General features: G+C 36.9%; 1 protein-coding gene across 2 annotated transcripts in view; it reads left to right on the top strand.

Annotated features, from left to right (window-relative positions):
* The window catches only part of NFATC3 (nuclear factor of activated T-cells, cytoplasmic, calcineurin-dependent 3), a 99223-nt gene that overhangs the window by 63506 nt on the left and 10739 nt on the right, over positions 1-24978 (top strand). The window contains exons 6-10 of one of the 2 annotated variants that reach the window (XM_004690448.1): positions 2435-2575; positions 5673-5728; positions 7361-7487; positions 10825-11832; positions 22733-22836. In XM_004690448.1, the coding sequence (XP_004690505.1) occupies positions 2435-2575; positions 5673-5728; positions 7361-7487; positions 10825-11832; positions 22733-22833 (1433 nt within the window). In that variant the 3' untranslated portion in view covers positions 22834-22836. The remainder of the gene's footprint in view (positions 1-2434; positions 2576-5672; positions 5729-7360; positions 7488-10824; positions 11833-22732; positions 22837-24978) is intronic. The other variant, XM_004690447.2, reaches the window with a different exon arrangement.

Here is a 24978-nt window from a genome sequence, read left to right as displayed (position 1 = left end):
GTCAGGAGAGGTCTGGCTCGCCATGTGGTCTCCTCCGGGCAGGCGGGAATCGAACTCATGCGGAAGTGGCTTCAGATTCTCAGTGCTGTGCTTTAACCCACTGTGCCACCAGGGAGGGCCCCGGCCCCCCTTTTTAAAAATAATATAATAGTTTATTTTTGCATCATTTTGTGCCTTTTTTTCCATCTCAGCTGTAATCCCCGTGGGCTTCCCATCACCAAATCACCCTGTGCCATCACCATAGTCCAGTGCACTCCCCTCCCCCCACCATTTTTTATCCCACTCCACTTCGTAAAATGTCTCTGGTATATAGTTGTTCATTATTATTATTATTTTCTCCCTTGGTCCTTTATACTCCTGCTATGAGTGAAAACATCTGGTATTTTTTCTTTTCTCTCTGGCTTATTTCACTCCATCCATGTTGCTGCAAAAGGCATGTGTTTATTTATTTATTTTTTTGGTTGCTGAGTAATATTCCATTGGGTATATGTAACACATCTTTTTAATACAGTCATCTACTTTCGGGCATTTGGGTTGTTTCCATGTCTTTCCAATTGTAAATAAAGCAGCAATAAACATGGGGGTGCAGGTGTCTTTTTGAATCAGTGTTTTTGTGTCTTTTGGGTAGGTACTCAACTAGGCCCCTTTTTTGTAGCAACTATCACTGCCAGGGTATATTATCCTTTCAGTGTATTCTATGCCCATATAAGCATATATATCTCTATTTTTTAACAAAGTGATTTAAATAATTTAAAATCATAGGTTAGTTTGAATTTGTGAGATGAATTACTCCAAAATAATTTTTTCTTCTAGCTTATAAATTAAAATATGATTCTTGTGAATGTAGAAAATGCTGTGTGGCACGAAAATTCTGATAAAGTCCTTGGTTATCCTACAACTGCTTTGTAATACCACCCTGAGGTAGTTATTATTAACTGGTGGGGGGGCAGTTTTTTTTTTTTAGGGGGATATACAAGAGTTTTTAGTTGGATGTTAAAAGACATTTTTATATATTGTTTTAGTATTTTCATAGGAACATTTTCTCATTGTTAAGTATTCTTTGAAAACACTATTTTTAATGCATGCATAATTTTTTAGTACACCTTTGTCATTTGTTGAGCACATTTTTTGCTGATCCTTTGGTGGTACTTGTGATAGCTAGTTTCTACCTTAAATATCTAAATCTTGAATTTGTCTGCTCCCTAGACAATTCAGTGCTGTTTTCATGTACCTTCTCTGTTAGCCTTTGGAACATAAAGATGAACATAATATTTTCCGAGATCCGGGTTAGTGTTACTGTACTTCCCATTAGTAGTTGATCCTAAATCTAGACTGACCCTCCTCTTTGGATGGGGCACAGGACCCCCCCAGATTACTTTTGTGATTTAATATTTACTAGCTAGGAGAGTCACAAACCATTGGGAACTGGGAATATGCTTCCTAAAGTCATTTCCTTAAATTTCCTTAAAATATTGTTTTAGATAAACAAAACACAGTTGACACTCTAAGCCACCAATTTTCAACCCAAGTAGTCATCCTAAAAGTAGACCTGTTTTCTAAATGTGGAGAACATATCCACATGTTTTGTTGTTGCTAATTTTAATCCTCAGAAAAACCTAGGTGACTAGGTTTTTGGCAAGAAGAAATGCTAAGAAAACTTAATCAAAAGAAGTATAATTTGTAGCTTGGAGTGCATGTAATTTAAAAAAAAGAAAGCAAAGAAAAGCCAGAAATAGAATTTTCAGAAAAAGTAGCAACTTGGAATCAGTATCAGAGAAAGGTGGTACCAAGGTTATAGTTTATAAAAGTTGATAATTTAAATAATGACTTTAAGGTATGAAGAAAAATTATGTTCATAGACTCTGGGGAGGAGGAGTTCAGTGTACTCACTAGATAGATAGATATATATTTGATCCATTTACAAAAATTCAATATGGAAATGTGTACTTCATTTACACTTTGTTTAGAAAATTGTCCAAAATGGAATCCTGATGTCTCAATAATGATCTAGATATTTTCTTGATGAAAGGGTGACTTGGTATTATCCTTTAATTGTACATAATATAACTGTACATCTTTGTATTTAATTTGCTCTTTGCAGTTATATTAAATTTGTAATTTTAATATACTTATAGGGAAGAAATTATTAAAGACTTAAGCTAAAGAGTAAGTGGACAGGGTGAATGTTGGATCCAGAATGAAGTTGTAGACATTAATTAATTAATCTATATTGGTTTCTTTATACTTGTAGTTTCAATAAATAATTCAGAAATCAGATAAATCTATTTGTTTTTTAAATAAGGCAGTTACTATAATGGGTATTTATAGCAACATCTTGAATTTTAAAAACACAGAGTTTTTTTTTCTCATTCAGTTGAGTTTGTCATTTATATATAAAAGATTGTAAACTAATATTTTATTTCTTTTCAAACAGCCCAGCGGTCTGCTCAAGAACTTCCTCATATTGAAAAGTATAGTATCAACAGTTGTTCTGTAAATGGAGGTCATGAAATGATTGTGACTGGATCTAATTTTCTTCCAGAATCTAAAATCATTTTTCTTGAGAAAGGACAGGGTAAGTAACATAAAATTTGAGTTGTTGACCTCAAACTAAATTGGAAAAAAGAAAATGAATTAATCAGATGTTTTGTGGACATTAATCACAAAATGTTTTCCCTAAAACTATAGGCATCTTTTTGCAGATTTTACTGTAAATCAAATATTTATCAAATTTTTATATAAATGTTAAGTTTTTATTACAAATGTTTCAAAGGTAGAAGAATCTCCCAGTAGTTTCACTACAAGTGTGTGTGTGTGTGTGTGTGTGTGTGTATGTAGATATGTAGATGTTTAAAAACGGAAGGTTGAAAACTAATGAGACAAACATTTAAATTAAGAATAAAAGCTGTGTTAAGGCAAAAATTATGAAAAAGAAAACAGAAATCAATGAAGTATAGCAGAGAATTGCTGAAACTACTTATTACACACACACACCCAAACATATATGTGAGGGTACCCAGTGAGATGAAGTGGTTTGTAAAACACATGGTTTTAAGTATCAGTGAGACACATATATACATATATATACTTAGATATGTATGTATATATGTATATAAATACACACAGAGAAGAGAAGTAATTCTAGATAAAAGTGCTATGAAGTAAGAAGGTAAAGTGATATGACTGAATAGTGAACTGTTTATATCAAATGGTAAAGGAATGTCTTTCTGCAGGATCATATTTTAGGCTAAACAAGAAGTATAAGGAGAAAACAGGTGTCTTAAAACTATCCCTTACTTTCCATTGTAAAAATTCAGTTGTGTCTAAATATAATAAATATGTATGTATATGGATGTATCATAGACTTCATTTTATTGAACCCAAAGCTTCACATTTAAGAACTTTTGCTTTAAATTGAATTGTGGTAAATGAGACAGTTGTTCACTTTGGATGAGATTTCAGTTGTAAACATGTAATCCCATCCTAAGTGCATTATCAGTGACCCCTTCATATTTTGGGGTTCCTTAATGTAACATTCAGTCTATAAGTGACCATCTTTCTCGCCTCATTTTTTTTTCTTTTTTAATGGAACTAAGTTGTATATTTTATTTCTATAACTTTTTTTGCAGTAACATTGGTTTACAACACTATAGGATTTAGAGGAATAAGTTCATACCTGTTCAGATATTGCCACAGCATACTAACCACCAGAGTGCCTGTAATCTTCACCATAAGCCACTGGTGTTCCTCCCTAGTTTGTTCTCCTACCATTTCAGTAGCTTCAGTCCTGCAGTCAGATTTCTAGGAGTTATTTTGGTTTAGTTTTGTTTATTCCTTTGTTGGTGTCTTTATATTCCACATATAAGTAAAGTCACCTGGTATCTGTCTTTCTCCTGCTGACTTATTTCACTTAGCCTAAGCCCCTTTAGTTTCAGCCAGCAGCCTCATTTCTTACTGCTCCCTCCCTCACACTTCATACTGCACTAGTACAGCTGCATATGGCTCTCTGTATAATGTGGTTTCTTGCAGTGTTTCTTTTACTTATGTTGTCTCTTCTGCTTTACTACTCTTCTCCCCATATCACTTTTTCCTTAAGCCCCATATCAAGATCTTCTCAGTGTGTTTTTTACTGGTCTCATACTCCCACCCCAAGACTAGTTAAGGGATTTGACCTCTGTGCTCTTGGTTATCTAGTATACATTTAGCAGTTATAACCACCACATTGCAGTATAATGAACTGTTTGTATTTACCTTTTATCCACAGATTGAAGGTAGGCTATCTTTTCCCGATTATTTCAATAACCCAAAGTGTCTGACACCTTGAGACCTAGTAAATGATAGCTGAACTGAGCTGCAATCTCTAGTAGGCATTTGTTTGTAATGTCTCTCTACACAGGGTAACCATTGTCTAGTTACTGTCTTTTTTTTAGTCTCATTATCTTTGCAGACCAGTTGAACAGGTCATGCTGTGAAGATGCTTGGATGAGTAGTCACTCATCCAATGAAAAGAATGCTTGACATGAAAAGAATGTTTAGAATAACTGGACATCACATTGGAATGAGAGCTTTAGTTGGAGGGGCTCTCCCCAGATATGCAATGCCCTTCGAATGAAGAGATAGAAAATGTGTTAGCCAGGGTCTCCCTGGTGGTGCAGAGGTTAAAGTCTCAGTACTTTCAGGCTATCACTAGCCACTGCTGCATGAGTTCAGTCCCCAGCCAGGGAGCTGACCCACATTTGGTACAGCAGACCTCGCCTGTCTCTCCTGCTGCTTTCCTTAGTAATGTATTTCAGTAGATCTGCCTGTTCTGCTCCCCACTCTGTCTCTGGTGAAACTTTCACCTCCTACACTTCTGTATTGTACCCCAGTTCTTCTGTACATAAATAAATAAATCTTAAAAACAAAATAGGTACAGTGCTGGAGTTGCTAGCTAGAAGAGGAAACAGACAAATATAGCTGCTTTTAAACATTTAAAATATTGTCTCACAGAGACTCTTTTGATTTTTTTTATTTATTTATTTATTTTTTTTGAGTAGCTCTAAGTGGTAGTACTCAGACCAGTGGTTGGATACTCTGAGGAGACAGATTTCATCTACTCTGGAGCACTTTCCAGCAACAGTTATTGACCAAGGGTGAAATGAATTATTTACTGAGAGAGTGAGAGTGAGTTTCCTTTTCCTTAATGTATAGAAGCAGAAATTGTTAAGGATGCTTGTAAAATACTTTTTATCCCTTTTCAAAGATTCATTTTTTATTTATCTATGAGCACAAGAGCTGTGCTGAAGGCAAGAGGCATGGGGAGTGAGAGGATTCACAAGAGGCAGAGTGGGGAGCAGAAAAATATACTACTAAGGGGAGCAGCAGACTAGAGAAGATTGGTGTGCTGTGTGCCATGTGGGCCTGTTCTCTTGGTGGGGATTGAACCCATGGTTCAGTGGCTGACGGTGCTGAGACTTACCCCCTTGCACCACCAAGAAAGCCCAGTTCTTGTGCAGTATTTTCAAAAATATCTTTTCAAGATCTTTCCTCCATTTTTCCCATTGACATGTATTTTGTTTTTGTAATGGAAGTCAGTAAGAAAAGGGTTCCCTTTGTCAATAAATTTGTGATACTCAATGTGTTGGCTTTTGTTAAGAGTGCAATTTTGTTAAAATGCAATTTTTTTTTAACAGATGGACGACCTCACTGGGAGGTAGAAGGGAAAATAATCAGGGAAAAGTGTCAAGGGGTAAGAAATTTACCTTATTTCTTTAGAAATATTTAAGAAACCAGAGCTGGAGAAAGCAATCCCTGTTACCATGATTCAATGTTATTTCTCCTCTCCATCAGAATCCTTTCTACTATATTCACTGCTCACCCGTATACCTATGGTGAAGGCTATAGACAAGGTCTCGCTAAAATTGTTGGACCACTCTGCAGGGGTGAATATGTCTGTGCTCTGCTGCAGCTGGGATAAATAGATAGCACTGTAGGTTTGGCTCTTAGCAGTCAGTATCTCCTCCTAAGGAAGGACTTACCAGTAGTTCATCCCTTCTGTTCTCTTTAACAATTTTCTTGGCACAGGTGATTGCATCTGTGAGGTCATTAGTGCTCAAGGCTGTTAAAGAAAAGAATATAGCGTTAGTTGAGATTTCATTTATTTGGGGGAAATAACATTTCCTTTGCTTTTCTCACTGATTTTTGAAACAGGATGGTGGTTGTTGAGCTTTAAACTTTACTTTTTTGTTACTAGACCATGTACATCTTGGAGGGAGGAGGGAGAGGCATCAAAATGGGAGGAAGGAGCAGAAAAGTTTGGAGATGGTTCACAAGTGTCTTGGTGGTAGTGACTTTATGGAGACTACACCTGGGAGGGTGAATCAAACAGTGTACAAAAAGGAACAATCGTGCAAAAATATATAAATAAAAATTTAATTGGTTAAAAAAAGCAGAACTGTTTAAGAAACCTGTTAAGACTGAATACTGGATATTGCTGGCAAATATTCAAATTTGGACTAGAAATTCTTTCTTGATATTAAAATTAAAGTTTAGAAATGATTAACAGTCAGTGTCTGTCTTCCCCTTTTTTGTGTATGTAAAAGGAAAGGTTAGAATTGAAAGATTATTAGAACATTTTTCTGATGGTACCATCAATTTATTTTTCTGAGTTCAGTGAAGCAATCAAATCCAGTAAAGAGTATTGTGGACAAAAGATAGGAGGACAAGCTCTTGGTACATATAAGATGCCTTCTCCAAATTCATTAAGCTTTCCAGGATTCCACAGTGAAAACTGGCCTCTTCATCCTGTTAGGAACGGAAGAGAATCTTCTCTGGCACAGGAAATTCCTGCAGTACTCTTCAAAGACCTGGAGAAATTAGTTTAAAAATTGCAGTGGAGGTTTTGGGGTAAAGATTTTCACTATGCTTATGTTAAATTATTTTTGAAACATATGCAGATTTTACATATTGCCGATTCAGAAATTTTTAACATAACATTTACAAAATCTAATCCCATTTGGGAAATACTAAACGTATTTAAAAGCCGGAACAGATTTCTAGTTAAGATGTGTAGTAACATGTAGTTTTCACTAGAACAAAGTATCTCACTACATAGAACATTAAACTTTTATATTTCTGCTATAACCAGAAGTTCAGTTTGTTGGGTAAAAAGCAGTTTCTCCCTTTATAGTTTATTTTAAAGATCTTATCTCTCTTAAGACTCAAGTGTCCATAGAGTAAATCTTAATGTGACCAGTTGATTGTATATTATCTATGACAGGAGAGCCTGAGTAGTTAATACTTAAGAGTTGTGCTGAGTTTAGCAGGTGCATTACATTTTTAGTTCTGAGTGTAACATAACCTTGCCTTCTTTGCTCCTTAGGCTCACATTGTCCTTGAAGTTCCTCCATATCATAACCCAGCAGTTACAGCTGCAGTGCAGGTGCACTTTTATCTTTGCAATGGCAAGAGGAAAAAAAGCCAGTCTCAACGTTTTACTTACACACCAGGTATGAAGAGTTATGATGGCTTACTATAGAGCTTTCTTTCATAATGAATAAGGTTATATGGTAAATCCTAGATTAGAATGTTTGTTCATTACAACATTAGGATGTTATAATCAGCCAAGATCCTAACATGCCTAATCTAAATAGTTTGTGTTGATTTTATATATTAGACTCAGTTCTAGCATTTAACTAAACGTGGGCCATCAGGGAGGGCCCACTCTGGATGTATTCTTAACTACTCATTTACTGTGTTAGATAAAATGAGGAAGAACAGTCTCATACAAAGGTCTGGTGTTTGATGGGATCGTGGAGGATTAAGAGTTATAAGAAGTGAACTTTAATAGGGAAGTGATATGATCTGACAAGTGTTTAAAGATTTTTTTTTTGCTCATAATCCTCCTATCCTCCTTTAAGATGTGCATGACGAGTTGAGTCTTCTCTGAAATTATTAACTGGAGAGTAAAAATTACATGTGCCAAACCCAAGAAGGTTAAAAAGGTGATTCAGACATCTAGAGTATTTTGAATATACAACATGGAGAGCATCAGTGATGCTAAAGAAAGGTGGAAGGGGGTAGGCTTTAAAATATAGACAGGGGAGTAGACTTTAGATGGAGGAGCAGGAAGGAAGGTAAAAGATGGATGAACAAGATGGTAGTGTGGTAAAGTTAGTACTAGGGAGGAGTGGAGTTTCCCTATGCTAGCACCTATCATTTTTCTGTAAATTATGACTTGAAGTTTCCTCATTTGAGCAGAGGGGAATATGGATGATTTGGCATTTAAGGATTATATAGAGAAGTTTGCAATAATAGTTATAGAAAGGAGGTAAGTTACCATGGAAATCTAGTAAGATTCTAGGCATGATTTAAGGGCACTTTGATGTTGATATTTTTGAATTATGAACACTAATTAACCTTTCCATGTAGTTTTCCTAAACAGCACTCAGATTTTTTTTTTTAAAGATTTGTTTGTTTATGCACACAAGAGGATTCATCAGAAAAAGAGTGGGGAGCTTCAGAAGGACAGATGTACTGAAATTATAGTACTAAGGGGAGTAGCGAGTGGGTCAGGAGAGGTCTGCCACACCATGTGGGTCTCCTCTCTAGCCGGGAATTGAGCTGGTGCTGTAGTGGCTTCAGATAGCTTCATAGTGCTGTGCTTTAACCCGTTGCACCACCAGGGAGGGCCTATATACTGATTTTGTAAACCGAACATTTTTATTATTCCTCATCAGTGAATAGAGTTTCATAGAATTTTAATAGCTTTGTAGTAAAATAACATAACAGTGTTATTTTATTTGGTTTATTAGTTTCATGAATTTATGTTAGAAATTTTAATCTCTTATGTTTGTGTCAAATAATTTCTTTTTACAATTACATTTTAGATATCATAAATTACTCTTGTTTTAATTAAATATTTGTTAAGGGCCCTTCCTTATGGCATAGGGGTTAAAGTGCAGCACTACAAAGCTATCCACAGCAATTGCAGCACAAGTTCAATCCCTGGCCAGGGAGGTGACCCACATGGCACAACAGATCTCTCCTTTCTCCCCTCAGCAGTGTGTTTCAGTCAATCTGCTTGTTCTGTTTCCCACTCTGTCTTTCATGAATCCTCTTAACCCCTGTACCTCTACCTGTATCCCAGTTCTTATATCCATCAATGACTCTTTAAAAAAAAATTTCCTTCCAAACAAGAATAAATTACCATAGACCAGTGAGGATTTCCTATGGGTTGATCAGGTTGGAGTCTGAATCCCTTAAAGATAAAAAGTGACATTTGACTTGACAAAAAAGTGGAAATATACTTGATTTAGTAGAACAGAACTCTCAATTTGGGCATCCAGAGATGGGTCAGGAAGATAAAAATAAGTATTGGGTCATGCAAAAAACCATAGAAATATAAAAGGTGTTTTGCTGTAGTTTGCAGTTTCTTTGTTTCCTTTTTAGTTAATGATAACCAACTACTTAGGTAGCCAATGGGCCTTCCTTCTCCATTCATGATTAATTAAGAGATGGGAGTATGCTTTCTTGGATACCTTTGCTCTGGGCATAGAATTCACTGTGACTTACCTAGGACCAGAGTAGGAAGGAGAGTGGAAGAGAAAGAAAAAAGTAGTGATTAGTCCAGAGAGAAAGTTTTAGTTCTGCCAGAAGAGTAGTAAAATAAGCAAAATGCATTAAGACATTAGATAGGTTAGGGGCTTGAAGACACAGTGGACCATTCTTGAAATCTCAGAGAGGCCTGGATCAGGAACTTGGATGTGCACTGTGGTAGAAGAAAAACAATGTTGGTCCTTGGGATTGTCCTTATTGTTAGCTCTAACAGGTTTCTTATGGATTCCAGTGCTTATTCTAACCCCCCATTATTTCTCTTGTAATATGGATCTGATGATGATTTAGGATCAGGTGAAATGTCACATGAGATACATGTGAGTACCTTTGTAAACTAGAAACTCTATCTATGAGTGTCTGATTCATGAATTCTGGTATATGATGCAACATACAAAACCACAAAACTGGTATGTTTCAGATTAGAGATCCCAAATAGAGAATTATATTAAGTTATAAGGTTTTGGGGGGTTTTACAGATTTATTTTTAAATAGGTAGTTTATATTCATGGTAAAGAATAATCAAAAGGTAAAATAGCTTGCACAGTAAAAATCAGTTCTTTCTCCTGCTTCTGTCCCATAGAATAGTCACCTCATTTCCCTTCTCAACAGTAGGCCCAACACATGCATCTTTCCAGAGCTACCTATACATGTTTTTGCAGTATATGCTTTTATATATACACACACATTGTTTTACATAATTTGTGACATACCATACTATTGTGAAATCACTGAGCAACATATCTTAGCTATTTTTCTACATCATTTCAGAGTTCTACACAGTAGTTTTAAGATTTATTTTATTTATGCATACAAGAGCTAGGGTGTAAGAATGGAGAGCAGAACAGACAGATTCACTGAAATACAATACTGAGGGGATCTGTGGGTGAGACAGGAGAAGTCTGCTATGTCATGTGGGTCACCTCCCTGGCTGGGGATTGAACTCGTGCTGCAGTGGCTGCAGATAGCTTCATGTGCTGAGAGTTAACCCTTTATGCCACCAGGGAGGCTCTCTGCAGTATTATTCTTTCTTAACTTGAATATTTTTTTTGAGCAATAATCACTTTTTGCCTATTTTGTTGATTTCTTTTTTTATGTTATCTGCCTTCTCTGAAGACATTTGTTTTCAGCCCCTTGCTTGATTGCATGCTAGAGTTGTATAGCCTAGAATAAAGAATTTTCATAATTATTTTACATGTTTTATAACATTTGCTTTAATTTATTTTTTTTCAGTTTTGATGAAGCAAGAACACAGAGAAGAAATGGACATGTCTTCAGTTTCATCGTTGCCTGTGCCTCATCCTACCCAACGCCAGAGGCCTTCCTCAGATACAGAACACCCATGTGACAGTGTATTGTCTGCACAGAGAAGCTTGGTTTGTCCCATCCAGCAAACATATGCACCCATGGTAACCTCATCCCATCTGCAACAGTTGCAGTGTAGGGATGAGACTACTAGTAAAGAACAGCATATGATACCTTCTTCAGTCATACACCAGCCTTTTCAAGTCACACCAACACCTCCTGTGGGGTCTTCCTATCAGCCTCTGCAAACTAATGTTATATACAATGGACCATCTTGTCTTCCTATTAATGCTGCCTCTAGTCAAGAATTTGATCCAGTTTTGTTTCAGCAGGATGCAGCTCTTCCTAATTTAATAAATCTTGGCTGTCAACCATCATCATCCATACCATTTCATTCTTCAAATTCAGGCTCAACAGGACATCTCTTAGCCCATACACCTCATTCTGTGCAGACCCTGCCTCATTTGCAGTCAGTGGGATACCATTGTTCAAGCACAGGACAAAGATCACTTTCTTCTCCAGTGGCTGACCAGGTAACAGGTCAGCCTTCCCCTCAGTTACAACCCATAACATACAGTCCTTCACATTCAGGGTCTGCTACAACAGCCTCCCCAGCAGCCTCTCGTCCCCTCGCCAGTTCACCACTTTCTGGGCCACCATCTCCTCAGCTGCAACCAATGCCTTACCAGTCTCCTAGCTCAGGAACTGCCTCATCACCATCTTTAGCCACCAGAATGCATTCTGGACAGCACTCAACTCAAGCACAAAGTACAGGCCAGGGAGGTCTTTCTGTACCTTCATCCTTAATATGTCACAGTTTGTGTGATCCAGCTTCATTTCCACATGAGGAGGCAGCTGTGAACGTTAAACCTGAACCTGAAGAGCAGGAACCTAATTTCTCCACAATTGGTCTACAGGACATCACTTTAGATGATGGTAAGTTCGTCTCTTTGTTCTTGAAGCTGTGAAAATTTGAGAACTTTCTTCTTTAAGAGTCATGAAAAAGTTACCACAGTTTGGTTATTGGCACATAGTTGGGCTTTTAAGTAAGTTGTTGTTACTAGAAATACGTTCATATGTGACTTTGAAAATAGATCTAGAAATCCATGCTTAAAAGTCTTATTTTAATACCTTTTGCAAAGAGTGAAACTTTGAGTAATAGCCTAACATCCATCAGTGATAGAACTGAAGACCTAAGATTTATTGGGCGTCTGTTCTCCTGGAACATATAAAGAGGTCACATTGTCTAGAGAATAAAATTGAGGTCCTTAATTCAGTACACACTGCTGTTCAATAGTGTTTTACTAGGAGTTTTTTAAAATAGAGTTCTTGTCCTTAAGGAAATTTGCACAAGAATCTGCTCCTCTGTAGCTCTTCCAGCTTGCTGAATCAGGCAGTCTTGGTGGTACAGCTCTTGGCACAGGAATAAAACGGCAATTTATGTGAAATAACATGGTATGTAGACCTGTTTTTATGAAATCAATAAATTGGAGAACAAACTCTGGAATATTAGTTATTTCAATAATTGAAAACTTTCCAAGTTAGTCTTTTCAGGTAACAACTTCAGAGTTTGTTCTTGATCATTTTATGGTTGACAGCCACAGCTCAGCTGGTTTATCACTGTCTGATTAATGATGAACTCCAGGTAGAGGGATTACTACACTGCTGTGATACAAAACAGATTTGAAATAGTCTTTTCCAAATATATATTGGCTTTTAATACATTAATTTTGTCTAAATAGGAATTCAGTGAAGATTGCCTGTGTTTGTTGACTAGTATGGATATTCTGAAGCATGGATACAGATTTTGCTTTTCTTTTGACTCTCTATTAATCTCTAGAAAATAATTCTAGGTGAACCATCTCTTTATACATGTGGATAGGCTAAGTTTAATACTTAGTTACCAAGCTGGTATTAAATCTCAGATTCTAAGCATAAGGAAAAATAAGTTAAGTAATTTGTGGTATCCCCTATCTTGGGGCTTTACTGTCAGACTAGCATACCACTGTTTTATACAGAGCAATAGGTCTGAGTTACTTAAAACCAAGATGTAAAAGAAGCACCTTAGTTCAGCAGAGTGATATGACTGACTCCAGAAAAAGGATTTGGCAATACTTCCTGAGGAGATAACACTTAAGCCTTGAGTCTTGGAGGTAAATATTTTCTTTTTCTTTTTTTTTTTTTTTAAAGATTTATTTATTTGTGCATACAGAACTGGGGTACAGGCCAGAGGGGCAGGGGCAGCGAGAGGATTCACCAGAGACAGAGTGGGGAGCAGAACAGGCCGAATGACGAAGTACACTGCTGAGGGGAGCATTGGGCGGGTCAGGAGAGGTCTGCCACACCATGTGGTTACCTCCGGGGCAGGCGGGGATTGAACTCATGCGGAAGTGGCTTTAGCTTCTTAGTGCTGCGCTTTAACCCGCTGTGCCACCAGGGAGGGCCAGAGGTAAATATTTTCAATAAACGATGACTAGAAGGCAAATCAGATTACTTAAGCAGAAATTTGGAGATGTCTGGGAAAGCATGATTATCGGTATCTACTGGGTGAATCATGTAGTAGAGGATGACTTTCAAGACACAGGGGCTTGCCAGGTCATTTATGGGTAAAGAGAAGGTATATGTCTGAACTAAAACATTGTCTATAATTTGCATGGCATTTTTCTCTTCATTATATAATTTAATTTTTTTTTTTAAAGATTTATTTATTTTTGCATACAGAACTGGGGTACAGGCCAGAGGCTCAGGGGCGGTGAGAGGCTTCACCAGAGACAGAGTGGGGAGCAGAACAGGCAGAACGATGAAGTACACTGCTGAGGGGAGCAGCGGGCGGGTCAGGAGAGGTCTGCCACGCCATGTGGTCACTTCCCGGGCAGGCAGGGATCGAACTCATGCGAAAGCGGCTTTAGATTCTCAGTGCTGTGCTTTAACCCGCTGCGCCACCAGGGAGGGCCTATATAATTTAATTTTTACCAATCCTCTGTGAGTAGAATTTTTTCATTCTAGTCTTTTTTTTTTTTTTTTTGAAGCAATAGCAGGCCATGGCTGTTAGAACTCTGTGGTAAAGGAGTTTCTTCAAGAATTTTTTTTAACACTAGAGAATAGGGAATATTGTCCAGGTATGCATAAGCAGAATTTCACCACATGAACACATGTTCATAACTGCATATAGTCTATCATGTTGAGGACTCTGGCTTTAGGTTCTTGTGGTTTTCTTAATGCACAGCTGGTGTGTCACTTTCTGATTAATGATGAACTCCAGGTAGAGGAGTTACTACACTTCTGTGTTGCAAAATAGATTTGAAATAAAGTCTTTTCCAAATATAGATAGGTTTTTAATATGTTACCTATTCATTCTTTTATTCATTGTGCTTTTAGGATTTATATTTAGAATTTTAATCCCTGAGACAAAGAACCTATTTGTGATGCAACTGAAGACATCAAATTTATTGAACAGTTCTAAAAGGACATTCTGGTTCATTTTCTTTCCAAATGAAAACATTTGTTTCTTCTAACAAGATTTATGACAGATTCTTTCTGATTTGTGGTCTTGGTGGGCAACAGATTAGAAAGGTTTTTGTGAAGCTTCTAGAAAGTTGTGAAAATTCAGTTTCTCCTTGTCATATATAAAGATGTATTGCAAAAACAGAGGATCAGAAGACATGAAATCAGTGATGGTAACTGTAAAAGCAATTTCATTTTTGCTCCATTCATTATATAGTAACATGATCAAGAGAATGATCAGATTTAAGCCCCAAAAAGAACAAAGGCTGGCTGTTGAATTCCCTTATTGTCACTTTCAGAAGACTTAATAAAAGCTCAGCAGTGCTAACAGTGATTAAGGAGGGGGAGAAACTAAAATGCATTCCTGTACACCTCTGATTATTTGATATATAATTTTCGAAAGTTGGAAAAACATTTTTGATGTTTAACTTGAACTCTGAAACAAATTTTTTATATTTGCCTACTGGTTTATTGATTATCTTTACTTGGATTTACCTTTGAAGGTAAAAATTTCTAGGTTCTTAGAAAAATCCTATAGTACAGAAAAATACAAATTCATCTTTAAAAAGATTTATTTATATATATATTATACAAGAACTGAGGTTCAGGCCAGAGGAGTGGGGTAAGAGGATTCACCAGAGACAGAGTGGGGAACACAACAGGCAGATCTACTGAAATACACTGCTGAGGGGAGCAGCAGGTGGGACAGGAGAGGTCTGCTGCACCATGTGGGTCAGCTCCCTGACCGGGGATTGAACTCATGCTGCCATGGCTGTAAATAGCTTCCTAGTGCTTCGCTTTAACCCCTTGCACCACCAGAGAGGCTCCCAAGTTCATTTTTAAAACAGTGTCAACATAACTTATAGACCTTGAACTCCCCTTAGTTTTAAAAATAAGCAAACAATTAGTTTTAAAAGCCCAAAAGGATTAGAGGCACTTAAAGTGGACTTTGTAGGAACCCAAGCTCAGGTGTTATTTTAACTTTTCTATATTAAGTATTAAATAGTATGCACTCTATAACCAGAGTGTAATTTTTTAGTTTATGTTATACTGGTTAAATACAATTATATAATTCCCAATGACTTCAAATCCTATTTGTTTTGTCTATTTACCCCCTTTTTTCTTTAAAACTTTCAAAGATTTAAACAAATAAAATTATCTGTTTTTGCAGTTTTAAGTAAAATGGAGTCTGTTAGTAATTAGTTAAGTATTACTTGACTTTACTTTTTGAAATGTGAACATTGGCCCTCCCTGGTGGTGCAACAGGTTAGGACGCAGCACTGCAAGCTGGTCGCAGCTGCTTCAGTGCCAATTCAATGCCCAGCCCCAGAAGTTACCCACATGGCACAGCAGACCTCTCCTGGCCCGCCCACTGCTCCCCTCAGCTGTGTACTTCATTGATCTGCCTGTTCTGCTCCCCACTCTGTCCCTGGTGAATCCTCTCACTGCCCCTGCACGTCTGGCCTGTACTCCAGTTCCGTATGCATAAATAAATAAATATAAAATAAAAAAAAATGCAGACATCAACAACTTAACTTTTTCTTTTTTATAAATTCACTGATGTCTAGTAGAGAAGGTGATACACCTCAGTTTGGGTTTAAGATCTCTAGGGCTAAAGATACTCTAGTACAGCTTCCCCATTTTATAGATAAAGAATTTTATAGAGCCTAAGGTAAGTCACCAGATTAACACTAAATTGCAAAATAAAGACTCAAATGCAGCTTTATTGACTGCTAATTCAGTACTCTAGATTTTCCAACATCTCTACTTACCTTTGTAATTAATCTATGGGCTATAAGTGCCAGTGTTGGACAAACAAAATAGGTGAAAGAATATGTCATTTTCTCCCCCATAGAGGCTTAATTTGTGAAAAGGGCCAGGTAATTATAGTTTCTCAGTGGTATTAAATAAATTTCACACTTTGATATCCCTAGTGATAAAATAATCCTATGTGCCTCTTCCTCTTAGGTTTCTTTGGAGTACCTCAGGGCCTTTTTGAGTTCCAGTTGCCATGTTTTGTGGATTGTGTTGCTTCTGGGGTCCTTCCTCTAATAGCCCTTTACTTGTGAGGAATCTTGATCTCTTTCCCAGTGTAGGATACACTCCAGCATCTTTTCCCTTCCCACACCTTCACAATATGCTAGTTCCTTTCTGCTTGAACTCCGTAGTTTTAGTTTCTTTTCATAGTGCAGTGTCCAAAGATTACACTCAGTTCAGAGTGGATTGGGACTGTCACTTTTCTTGCTTGCAAAACTATTTTGTCACTGTAGCTGAACTTAGGGGATTTTTCTTAGCTTCATCTTGCTATTGATTTATTGAGTCATAAATATTGCTAACTTACATCTCCTGCCAACCCCCTTGGTTTTTTTGTGTATGTTGTTTTTAGAACCTGAAACTTAACGGTAGAATAATGTTCAGTTTCATAAAGATGACTTTGGCCTCTCATTTAAATTTCCAAGGTCAAAAAAAGACCCAGAGACATTTCTCCATTTCAGGTGGTGGGGCTCCATCTTCAGGGCATTCTTTGGGGTATGACAAGGGTAGAACACCAGCCTTCACCAGCTAATGTTCTCTTTCAAACAGTTCCCTCAGGAGACCTTAATATATACTTGTTCAGCCAGTCAGGGCATTGTTTGAAACTATTTTGCTACTTTAATTTTTCCCTGCTACCTAGATAAGCCTTTGCTTCTGCTTTAAAAAGGTGTATAAATTTATCACTTGAGTTTTTATTCAGATGTTATCATTTGTATGCTTAGAGTTATAATTTTTCCTACACATTTCTGTGCATTATAGTATGTGTGCCCCAGAGTTTGTAACAAATGATATGCATTAAATCAGTGGGAACATAGGAATTGTCAGAGCTGTGTTTTAAACATTTTAATTAGGTTATAGTATTGCGAAACTAGACTGTCTTACACTTTTAAATACAGACTCATTTATTTGTGATTGAGCTAACTGAATCTCCTACCAGCTTTCCCTCCTTTGTCCACAAACTCACTGCAGCTCAGCAGAGAAGAGGGTGCATGTTATATATAGCCTGACCTGCTGCTGTGGTGAAAACTGACACTACCACTTGTAGGCTCAGTGCAGTAACATACTGAAGCTGAATGTAGGGCAGTTGCCAACTCAGCTGTAAACAGGACTCTAGATGTGACCTCAGCTGCTGCCTTTCTGTATGTCATTGACTAGCAGAAAATCCTGCTTTTCTGTCAAGGGACTGGTAAACACAAGATTCAGGTGGTTACTTTTGCTCAGGGAAGCAGGAGACTAGAATCAAGGAGAGAGAGATGTAAATAATGTCAGTGGTCTCTTCCACCTATTAGGAGACTGGCTTTATTGGTATTTACTGTATATAAATAAGTAAAAGAAGGCTATGCATAATCATTAGTGATAATGCGTAATGAATGAGTTACTAAAATTAATCAACTTTGGAACACTGAACACTAGGGTAGAAGAAGGTAGATAGTACTGATTTGTCTCTGAAAACTGGGACTCTAGGTAACTCATGAATCCTTTTTTGAGAAGTATACCTGTTCTATCCAGTCACAAAAATACTTATGTTTAAAGATGATCCAGTAAACAGTGCCTATGTGCCTATGATGGAGATTTGAGACTTTAGACACACCACTCTTTTTTTTGAAGATGTATTTATTTATTTAGACAGAACTGGGTACAGGCCAGAGGTGCAGGGGCAGTGAGCGGATTCACCAGAGACAGAGTGGGGAGCATGACAGGCAGATGAAGTACACTGCTGAGGGGAGCAGTGGGCGGGTCAGGAGAGGTCTGCTGTGCCATGTGGATCACCTCCTGATCAGAGATCGAACTTGCACTGAAGCAGCTGCCACTAGCTTGCAATGCTGTGTCCTAACCAGTTGTGCCACCAGGGAGTGCCTAAAAACACCACTGTTACACTAAGATTTAAAACGTTTATTCCTAAACTGGATAAAACCGAAGAAAATCTACCAGTAAATAAGCATTATATTAGAAGTTTTCAAAATAAATTCACTTCAAGAAGTATATTTTTAGTAATGAATTGCTGTTCTTTGATAATAAAACGTTAATTTTTAGCATTATGCTAGTGGCAGGGACAAAAATAAGTAAAATGAGATAAGTCATTTTAGGCTCAGTAGCTAAGCTTTTGTGGTTTGGTTACAATTCTCTGACTTTGCATTACAAGGTTACCTGTACAGGAGATCATCTTAGCTATTGATACAGCATAAGTAAATTTCTTCAAATAGCTCTGCTCTGAAATTATCTTATTATTAATTTTTTAAGCTTACCATTAACCTATGTACCTGAGCAAAAAGAAAAGTGTGATATTCTTAGATTCTGGTAGAAAATAAAGTTCAATAGTAATCGCCACAGGCATTTAATTTAACATCTGCAAGAATATGGATCATACTTAGTCCCTTGTAGTCATAACACATACTTAAAAGCATCTATAAATGATTTTGTATAGAATGGGGTTTAACATTTAAATTTTACTTATATCTTTTACAATAGTCATTAGTTTTTGAAAGGTTGTGTGTTCAAAATGCACAGTAAAAAATTGCCTTGGAACTTAATTGTCCTTAATGTAGGCTGTTAGGGTTACCAGTTTTCTTGGTTATAACCACAGAGCTATTTTATGCATTTATCAGCAACTGTATTTCCCCCCTTATTTTTATTAGCATATTATGCATAATTATGTACTTTGTCTTTTCCATCTGTTGAATCTTGGAGATTATATTGTACTGTATATAACATGAAAGAACTTTCTGGGATGATTTTTTTTTTAAAGATTTATTTATGCATACAAGAGCTACTGAAATACACTGCTGAGGGGTGCTGTGGGTGAGATAGGAGAGGTCTGCTATACCATATGAGTCAGCTCCCTGGCCAGGGATCAAACTCCCTGCCACAGTGGCTGATGATAGCTTGATAGCACTGAGACTTTAACCCCTTCATCACCAGGGAGGCCCCCTCTCCATGTCTTGCTTTTAAGTTAATGGTTAGAACTTGGAAGCCTAACGCAGTCATTTCATGCAGTATTCTCCCATGAGAAAACCCAAGTAGTGGTGTTTTTTTTTTGTTTTGTTTTTAATTGTGATTTATAATAGATATGTGTATATGTACACATATATATACACACACACACACAAAATTGCCATTTTAATTGTACAGTTCAGTGACATTAAATTACATTCACAGTGTTATGTAGCTATCACCATTATGTCTTCCTAGAGCTTTTTCACTACCCCCACAAAACAACGCTATACTCAAAGCAGTAACTCCTGTTCTCTCCTGCTACTCTTAACCTGTGGTAAATCTATATTCTACTTTCTGTCTTTATGAATTTCCATACTCAGGTTAACTTGTGTAAATGGAGTCATAAAACATTTGTTGTTCTGTGTCTGGTGTATTTCACTTAGCATGTTTTGCAGATTCATCCATGTTGTGTATATCAGAATTTCATTCCTTTTTTGTGACTTAATAATGGGTTTTCAAAAAGTCATGAATTTTCCAGTGTAGGTATCTACCACATTTTATTTATGTGTTCATCTGTTAAAAAATATTGGGTTTGGGGGGCCTCCAAATCCACAAGGCACAAGAGGTTAAGTCTTAGCACAGTAAAGCTGTAGACAACTACTACAGCATGAGTTCAATCTCCAGCCAGGGAGCTGACCCACATGTGCAGCAGCTCTTCTCTCTCACCCGCTGCTCCCTTTAGCAGTAGATTTCAGTCAGTCCACCTGTTCTGCTCCCCACTCTTTCTGTTGTGAATCCTCTTACACCTCCTGCCCCCCACACACACACCTCTAGCCTCCACCCAGTCTTGTATGCATAAATAAATAAAATAGATCTTTTAAAAAATGATCTTGTATTTACCTTTTGTATGTTGTGAATAATGCCACTGTGGGGCCCTCTCTGGTGGCGCAGCAGGTTAAAGCATAGCACTAAGAAGCTTAAGCCACTTCTGCATGAGTTTGATCCCCGCCTGCCCCGGAGGCAGACCTCTCCTGACCCACCAGCTGCTCCCCTCAGCAGTGTACTTCACCGATCTGCCTGATTTGCTCCCCACTGTGTCTGGTGAATCCTGTCACTGCCCCTGCACCTCTGGCCTGTACCCCAGTTCTATATGCATAAATAAATAAATCTTAAAAAAAAAAAAGATAATGCCACTGTGGAAAAACTAGTGTACAAGAATCTGTGTAAGCCTCTGCTATCAATTCTACTGGGTATCCTAGAAGTAGAATTGCTAGAGTTTCATGTAGAAATTATCCTGCCAGGATTTCAACTCATGCTGAAGTGGCTGTGGATAGCTTCATGGTGCTGTGACTTAACCCGTACACCATCAGGAAGACCTCATATAGAAATTCTCTGTCAAGCTAGTGTTTTTCCCACAGTGGCTGCACCATTTTCTATATATAATGCATGCCAGTTAGAGTTTCTTCACATCCTTGTCAATACTTGTTTTTTCCATTTTTAAAAAATAATAGCCATCCTTAATGGGTATGAAGTGTAGGTCATTGATTTGTATTTCCCTAATCTGATGAGCTTATTGGTTGTGTATTGTTATTGTAGATATGTTTGGTCAAATCTTCTGCCTACTTTTTAGTTGAGTTTGTGTTGTTGAATTTGTTTTGTGGATATTATTTGTTTTTATGTTTCCTGGATATTAATCCCTTGTCAGATATGTTATTCGCAAATATTTTCTTCCACTCTGTGGACGGTATTTTCACCTTTCTGTCAGTGTCCTTTGATGCTAAAAAGTTTTGGATTTTTACATGTAGTCCAATAATTCATCTGTTTTTTTTTTCTTTTGTTGCCTATGAATTTAGTGTTATACATAAGAAATCATTGCCTAGTCCAAAGTCATGAAGATTTTTGTGTGTATTTTCTTCTTATAAGAGTTTTACAACTTTTGCCCTTGTGTCTGGTCCACTTTGGGTTAATGTTGTATATGGTAATAGGTAGGGTCCAGTTTCAGTTCTTTTACATGTGGTTATCTCAGTTATCCCCTTACTTTTTTTTTTTTTTAAACTGCCCTTTCAACCACTGAATGGTCTTAGAACCCTTGTTTGAAAATAAATTGACCACTTTATGAGGGTTTGTTTCTGCCTCTCTAAGAGAGACTAAGTCCTTTTATCTATCTATCTGTCTGTCTGTCTGTCTGTCTATCTATCTCTATCATAATCCTCATGCCACTACCACAGCGTTTTGATCATAGTAACTTTCTTGTTAAGTTTTGAAATCAGAAAGTGTGAGTTCTCTATTGTTGTTCATTTTCATGACTATCTGTATTTCAGAATAAATATTTCTAGTTCTATAGAACCACTCTTGGGATTTTGATCTGGATTTCATTGAATCTGTGCAATGCTTTGGGTAGCATTATCATCTTAATAATATTGATAAGTTTTCTAATCCAAGAACATGTGATGTTTTCCATTTATTTAGATCCTTAATTTCTTTCAGTTAAAATAGGTAGTGTTAAGTATACAAATGTTATGCCTCCTTGGTTAATTTTTAGCTTTGTTCCTGGGTTTTCTTATAATCTGTGTGCTAATTTACCTGGAATCACATTTCCTACCTTCAATAGTTGTGCTTGATTCAGTTGAGTAGAATCAAGCATCCTCAGAAGACTTTTGACAGTATTTCTTCAGCCCTTAAAATCTTTCCCATATATTGTAATTTTTAAGTTACCCCCTAAAAACTAAGTAACTGATCTCAAAAATTAGTAAAAAAAAAAATTATGCAGAAAGGATTTCTAATTTTTGTTGTTTTTTTTTTCACCCCTTCAGTGATAATGCATTTTACAGATAAGCTCCTCCTCTGTTTTTTTTTTCCTTTATCTGCCTAAGTGAGGGTTCTAATTATTGTTCACTACATAAGGATTCTTCTCCAGGATAAAATAAGCATTTTTCTACTATCAACTATGGCTAGGTCCTTTATTTGAAGTTACAGTGAAATCCAAAAATCACGCCGCATAGGCCAAACAAGGAGGCTTTGACTACCTTATTATATTGTATTTTGGACACCCATTGCAGTACTTGCCTTAGCAAGTATTTGGAAATTACTAATAGACATAATCTAGTAGAAGCTAGTTTATTTAATACTAATGTATCCCTGGAAATCATTATTGTAACTTTTTCAAGTATTGCCTTTTTCATTTTAGAAAGTGCATTCTAGTACTCATTTTACCTGATAGAATGCAGGGAGCCATTTTATGCAGTAGTTGATAAAACACAATTAAATTCCTCTTGATTATAGAAAAAATACCTGGGCACTATAGTGGATTAAGTTACCCTCTGGTTTGTTCCATTCAGTAGTGATGTTGTCTTCTTTGACACAGACCAGTTTATGTCTGACTTGGAACACCAGCCATCAGGTTCAGCAGAGAAATGGCCTAACCACAGTGAGCTCTCATGTCCAGCTTCTTTCTGGAAAATCTAGAGGGTGAGTGTTGATCAAAATATGTCATTGTTTTTGTGCTGAAGTCTGGTATTTGCATGCAGTGGCTGCATTTGCATGTGCTACAGAGGAGGGGGTACACACGGCACCTTCTGGGTAGGCCCACTCATTCTTAGAGCTACACTTTATTATACGACTCTGCTTTTTAAGTCTAACCACACTCAGTCTCTCACACTTGTGCTTGTAATTTTAGTCTGGATTTGGTTTTACTAAGCCAATGCAGAGAGGCCCATCTGTGATTCTATGGCTTGAATGCTGAGTAAATTTGGTTGTTGATAAGGTGTGTAAGCCTACTTGTTTCTGGTCGAGTACTGTTAAGTTTTTATGTGAGGCAGTATGGAATAGAAAGAAATAAAACAGTAAATGCTACCTACTTGCCAGAGGCAACCTTTGAGCCTACCCTGTAAATTTAAGATTTGGGGTTCCATTTGAAACTAATCTGCAGAAGTGGGGTCAGAGTGTTTGAAGAAGGGCCTAGCCATTAGACTCCTCACTCTTAGCAAGGTAGCCCTCTCCACCTCCACGCTCACATAAATCTTCTTTGGAAATATTCAAAGCCACCTGAAGAAAGTAAGTGATAGAAATAAATATACATATTATAATGCTCAAAATACCATTTGAAATTCATTATATTTAATTTAGATTTGGAAAGGGACTTAAAATTATGTCTGCTGTCCAAATCTTTATATTTAGGATAATGTAGCTTCTTGGTCAGATGAGGCTTCAAAACCCTGGCTTCTCCCATAAACTGAGTTTACCATGGCCTCATATAATTCTTATCTTATCATAAGGAGAAAGAAAGTGGTGGCTAAATTTCATAATATCTATGAAACTCTCAATAGAGTTAATATCTCAAAATATATGTACTGTTTTCCTCATTATACTTGAAAAAATCGGTTGCAGAAAGATTAATTCATCTTGGTCACTTCACTGCAACTCAACCAAGATTAAAGCTTATTTCTTCCTGTATTTACTGTATAGCTCTTCCTGTCATGAAGCAATAAGTTGATCACTAGTGATCTTTGTAAGAAATAATTCTGTAGCATGCAGGCATCAATGAATAACTAAGGAATGTATGATGGCTATGAACATAGAAACAGCAGGCAGTGCACATAACTCCTTTAAGAACTTAATGAAAGAAAGAAAATAGACAGGGCTGTGTTTTTGATTGCTTGTTTGTTTGAGGTATATTTACCCATATTTAAGTATTGAATTGAAGCATCTATGTGGGGAGGTGGGTAGATTGATTAAAGATATGGAATGATGAAGAAAATTGATGGAGCAGTGTCTTCATAGTTCAGATCGTGAAATGAGTTATGTGGATTTGTAACTCTAGAACTCAGGTTTGTCCCCTAGAGTGGATAGACCTGGGAGTAAGTAATAAATAGAAATAGAGAAGATTTTTCAAAGTAAATGTAGAAAGAGTGAAACAGTGGGGAAAAAATAGGGGAAAGGACAGACTCCTCTGATAACCCTAATATTCTTGTAAATCCCACTTTTTAAACAGAATTGAAAAGAAGTATTTTTTCTCCTCTTTCCATTTTTGCTGATACAAAAAGGTGCATAGTGGTACTTGACTATACACCCAAGTACCTGTATGCTGTTTATTCAACTGGATATGTAATGTCTTGAATGTTTGGATCACATCCTCTTCTAGAGAAAAGATGCATATAACACTAAGTATAGCATCACACATAAGAGGTTACTTAAAAAGTGAGAACTCTTCCCATGGGGATTACAACTGAGATGAAAAAATGCACAAAATGATGTAAAAATAAACTATTATATAAAAAAATTTTTTTAAGTGAGGACTTAGTGAACAGGATTGATTTTCCCCACTCAATCAGTTATGGTGGAAAAAAGTGACAGTTTTCTTTAATATTATTAAAAGTAATGTGAAAACATAAAGGACATCTTCATTTACTGTATATACTGTCATTCTTTCTGCTTTAGAAATGGTTCTAAGCTTAGTGTGAATTTAAAATAACTTATTTGCTAAGCTAGTTTTCTTAGTTCTTGTTTAAAATACTTATTCTGGCCCTCCCTGGTGGCGCAGCGGGTTAAAGCACAGCACTGAGAATCTAAAGCCACTTCCGCATGAGTTCGATTCCCGCCTGCCCCGGAGGT

The sequence above is a fragment of the Condylura cristata genome, unplaced genomic scaffold (assembly GCF_000260355.1).
Source record: "Condylura cristata isolate star-nosed mole 26May11 unplaced genomic scaffold, ConCri1.0 scaffold00028, whole genome shotgun sequence".
In the NCBI taxonomy this organism is placed as follows: Eukaryota; Metazoa; Chordata; class Mammalia; order Eulipotyphla; family Talpidae; genus Condylura; species Condylura cristata.
The sequence above is the reverse complement of the archived record's forward strand: the minus strand, read 5'-3'. Positions and strand labels throughout refer to the sequence as shown.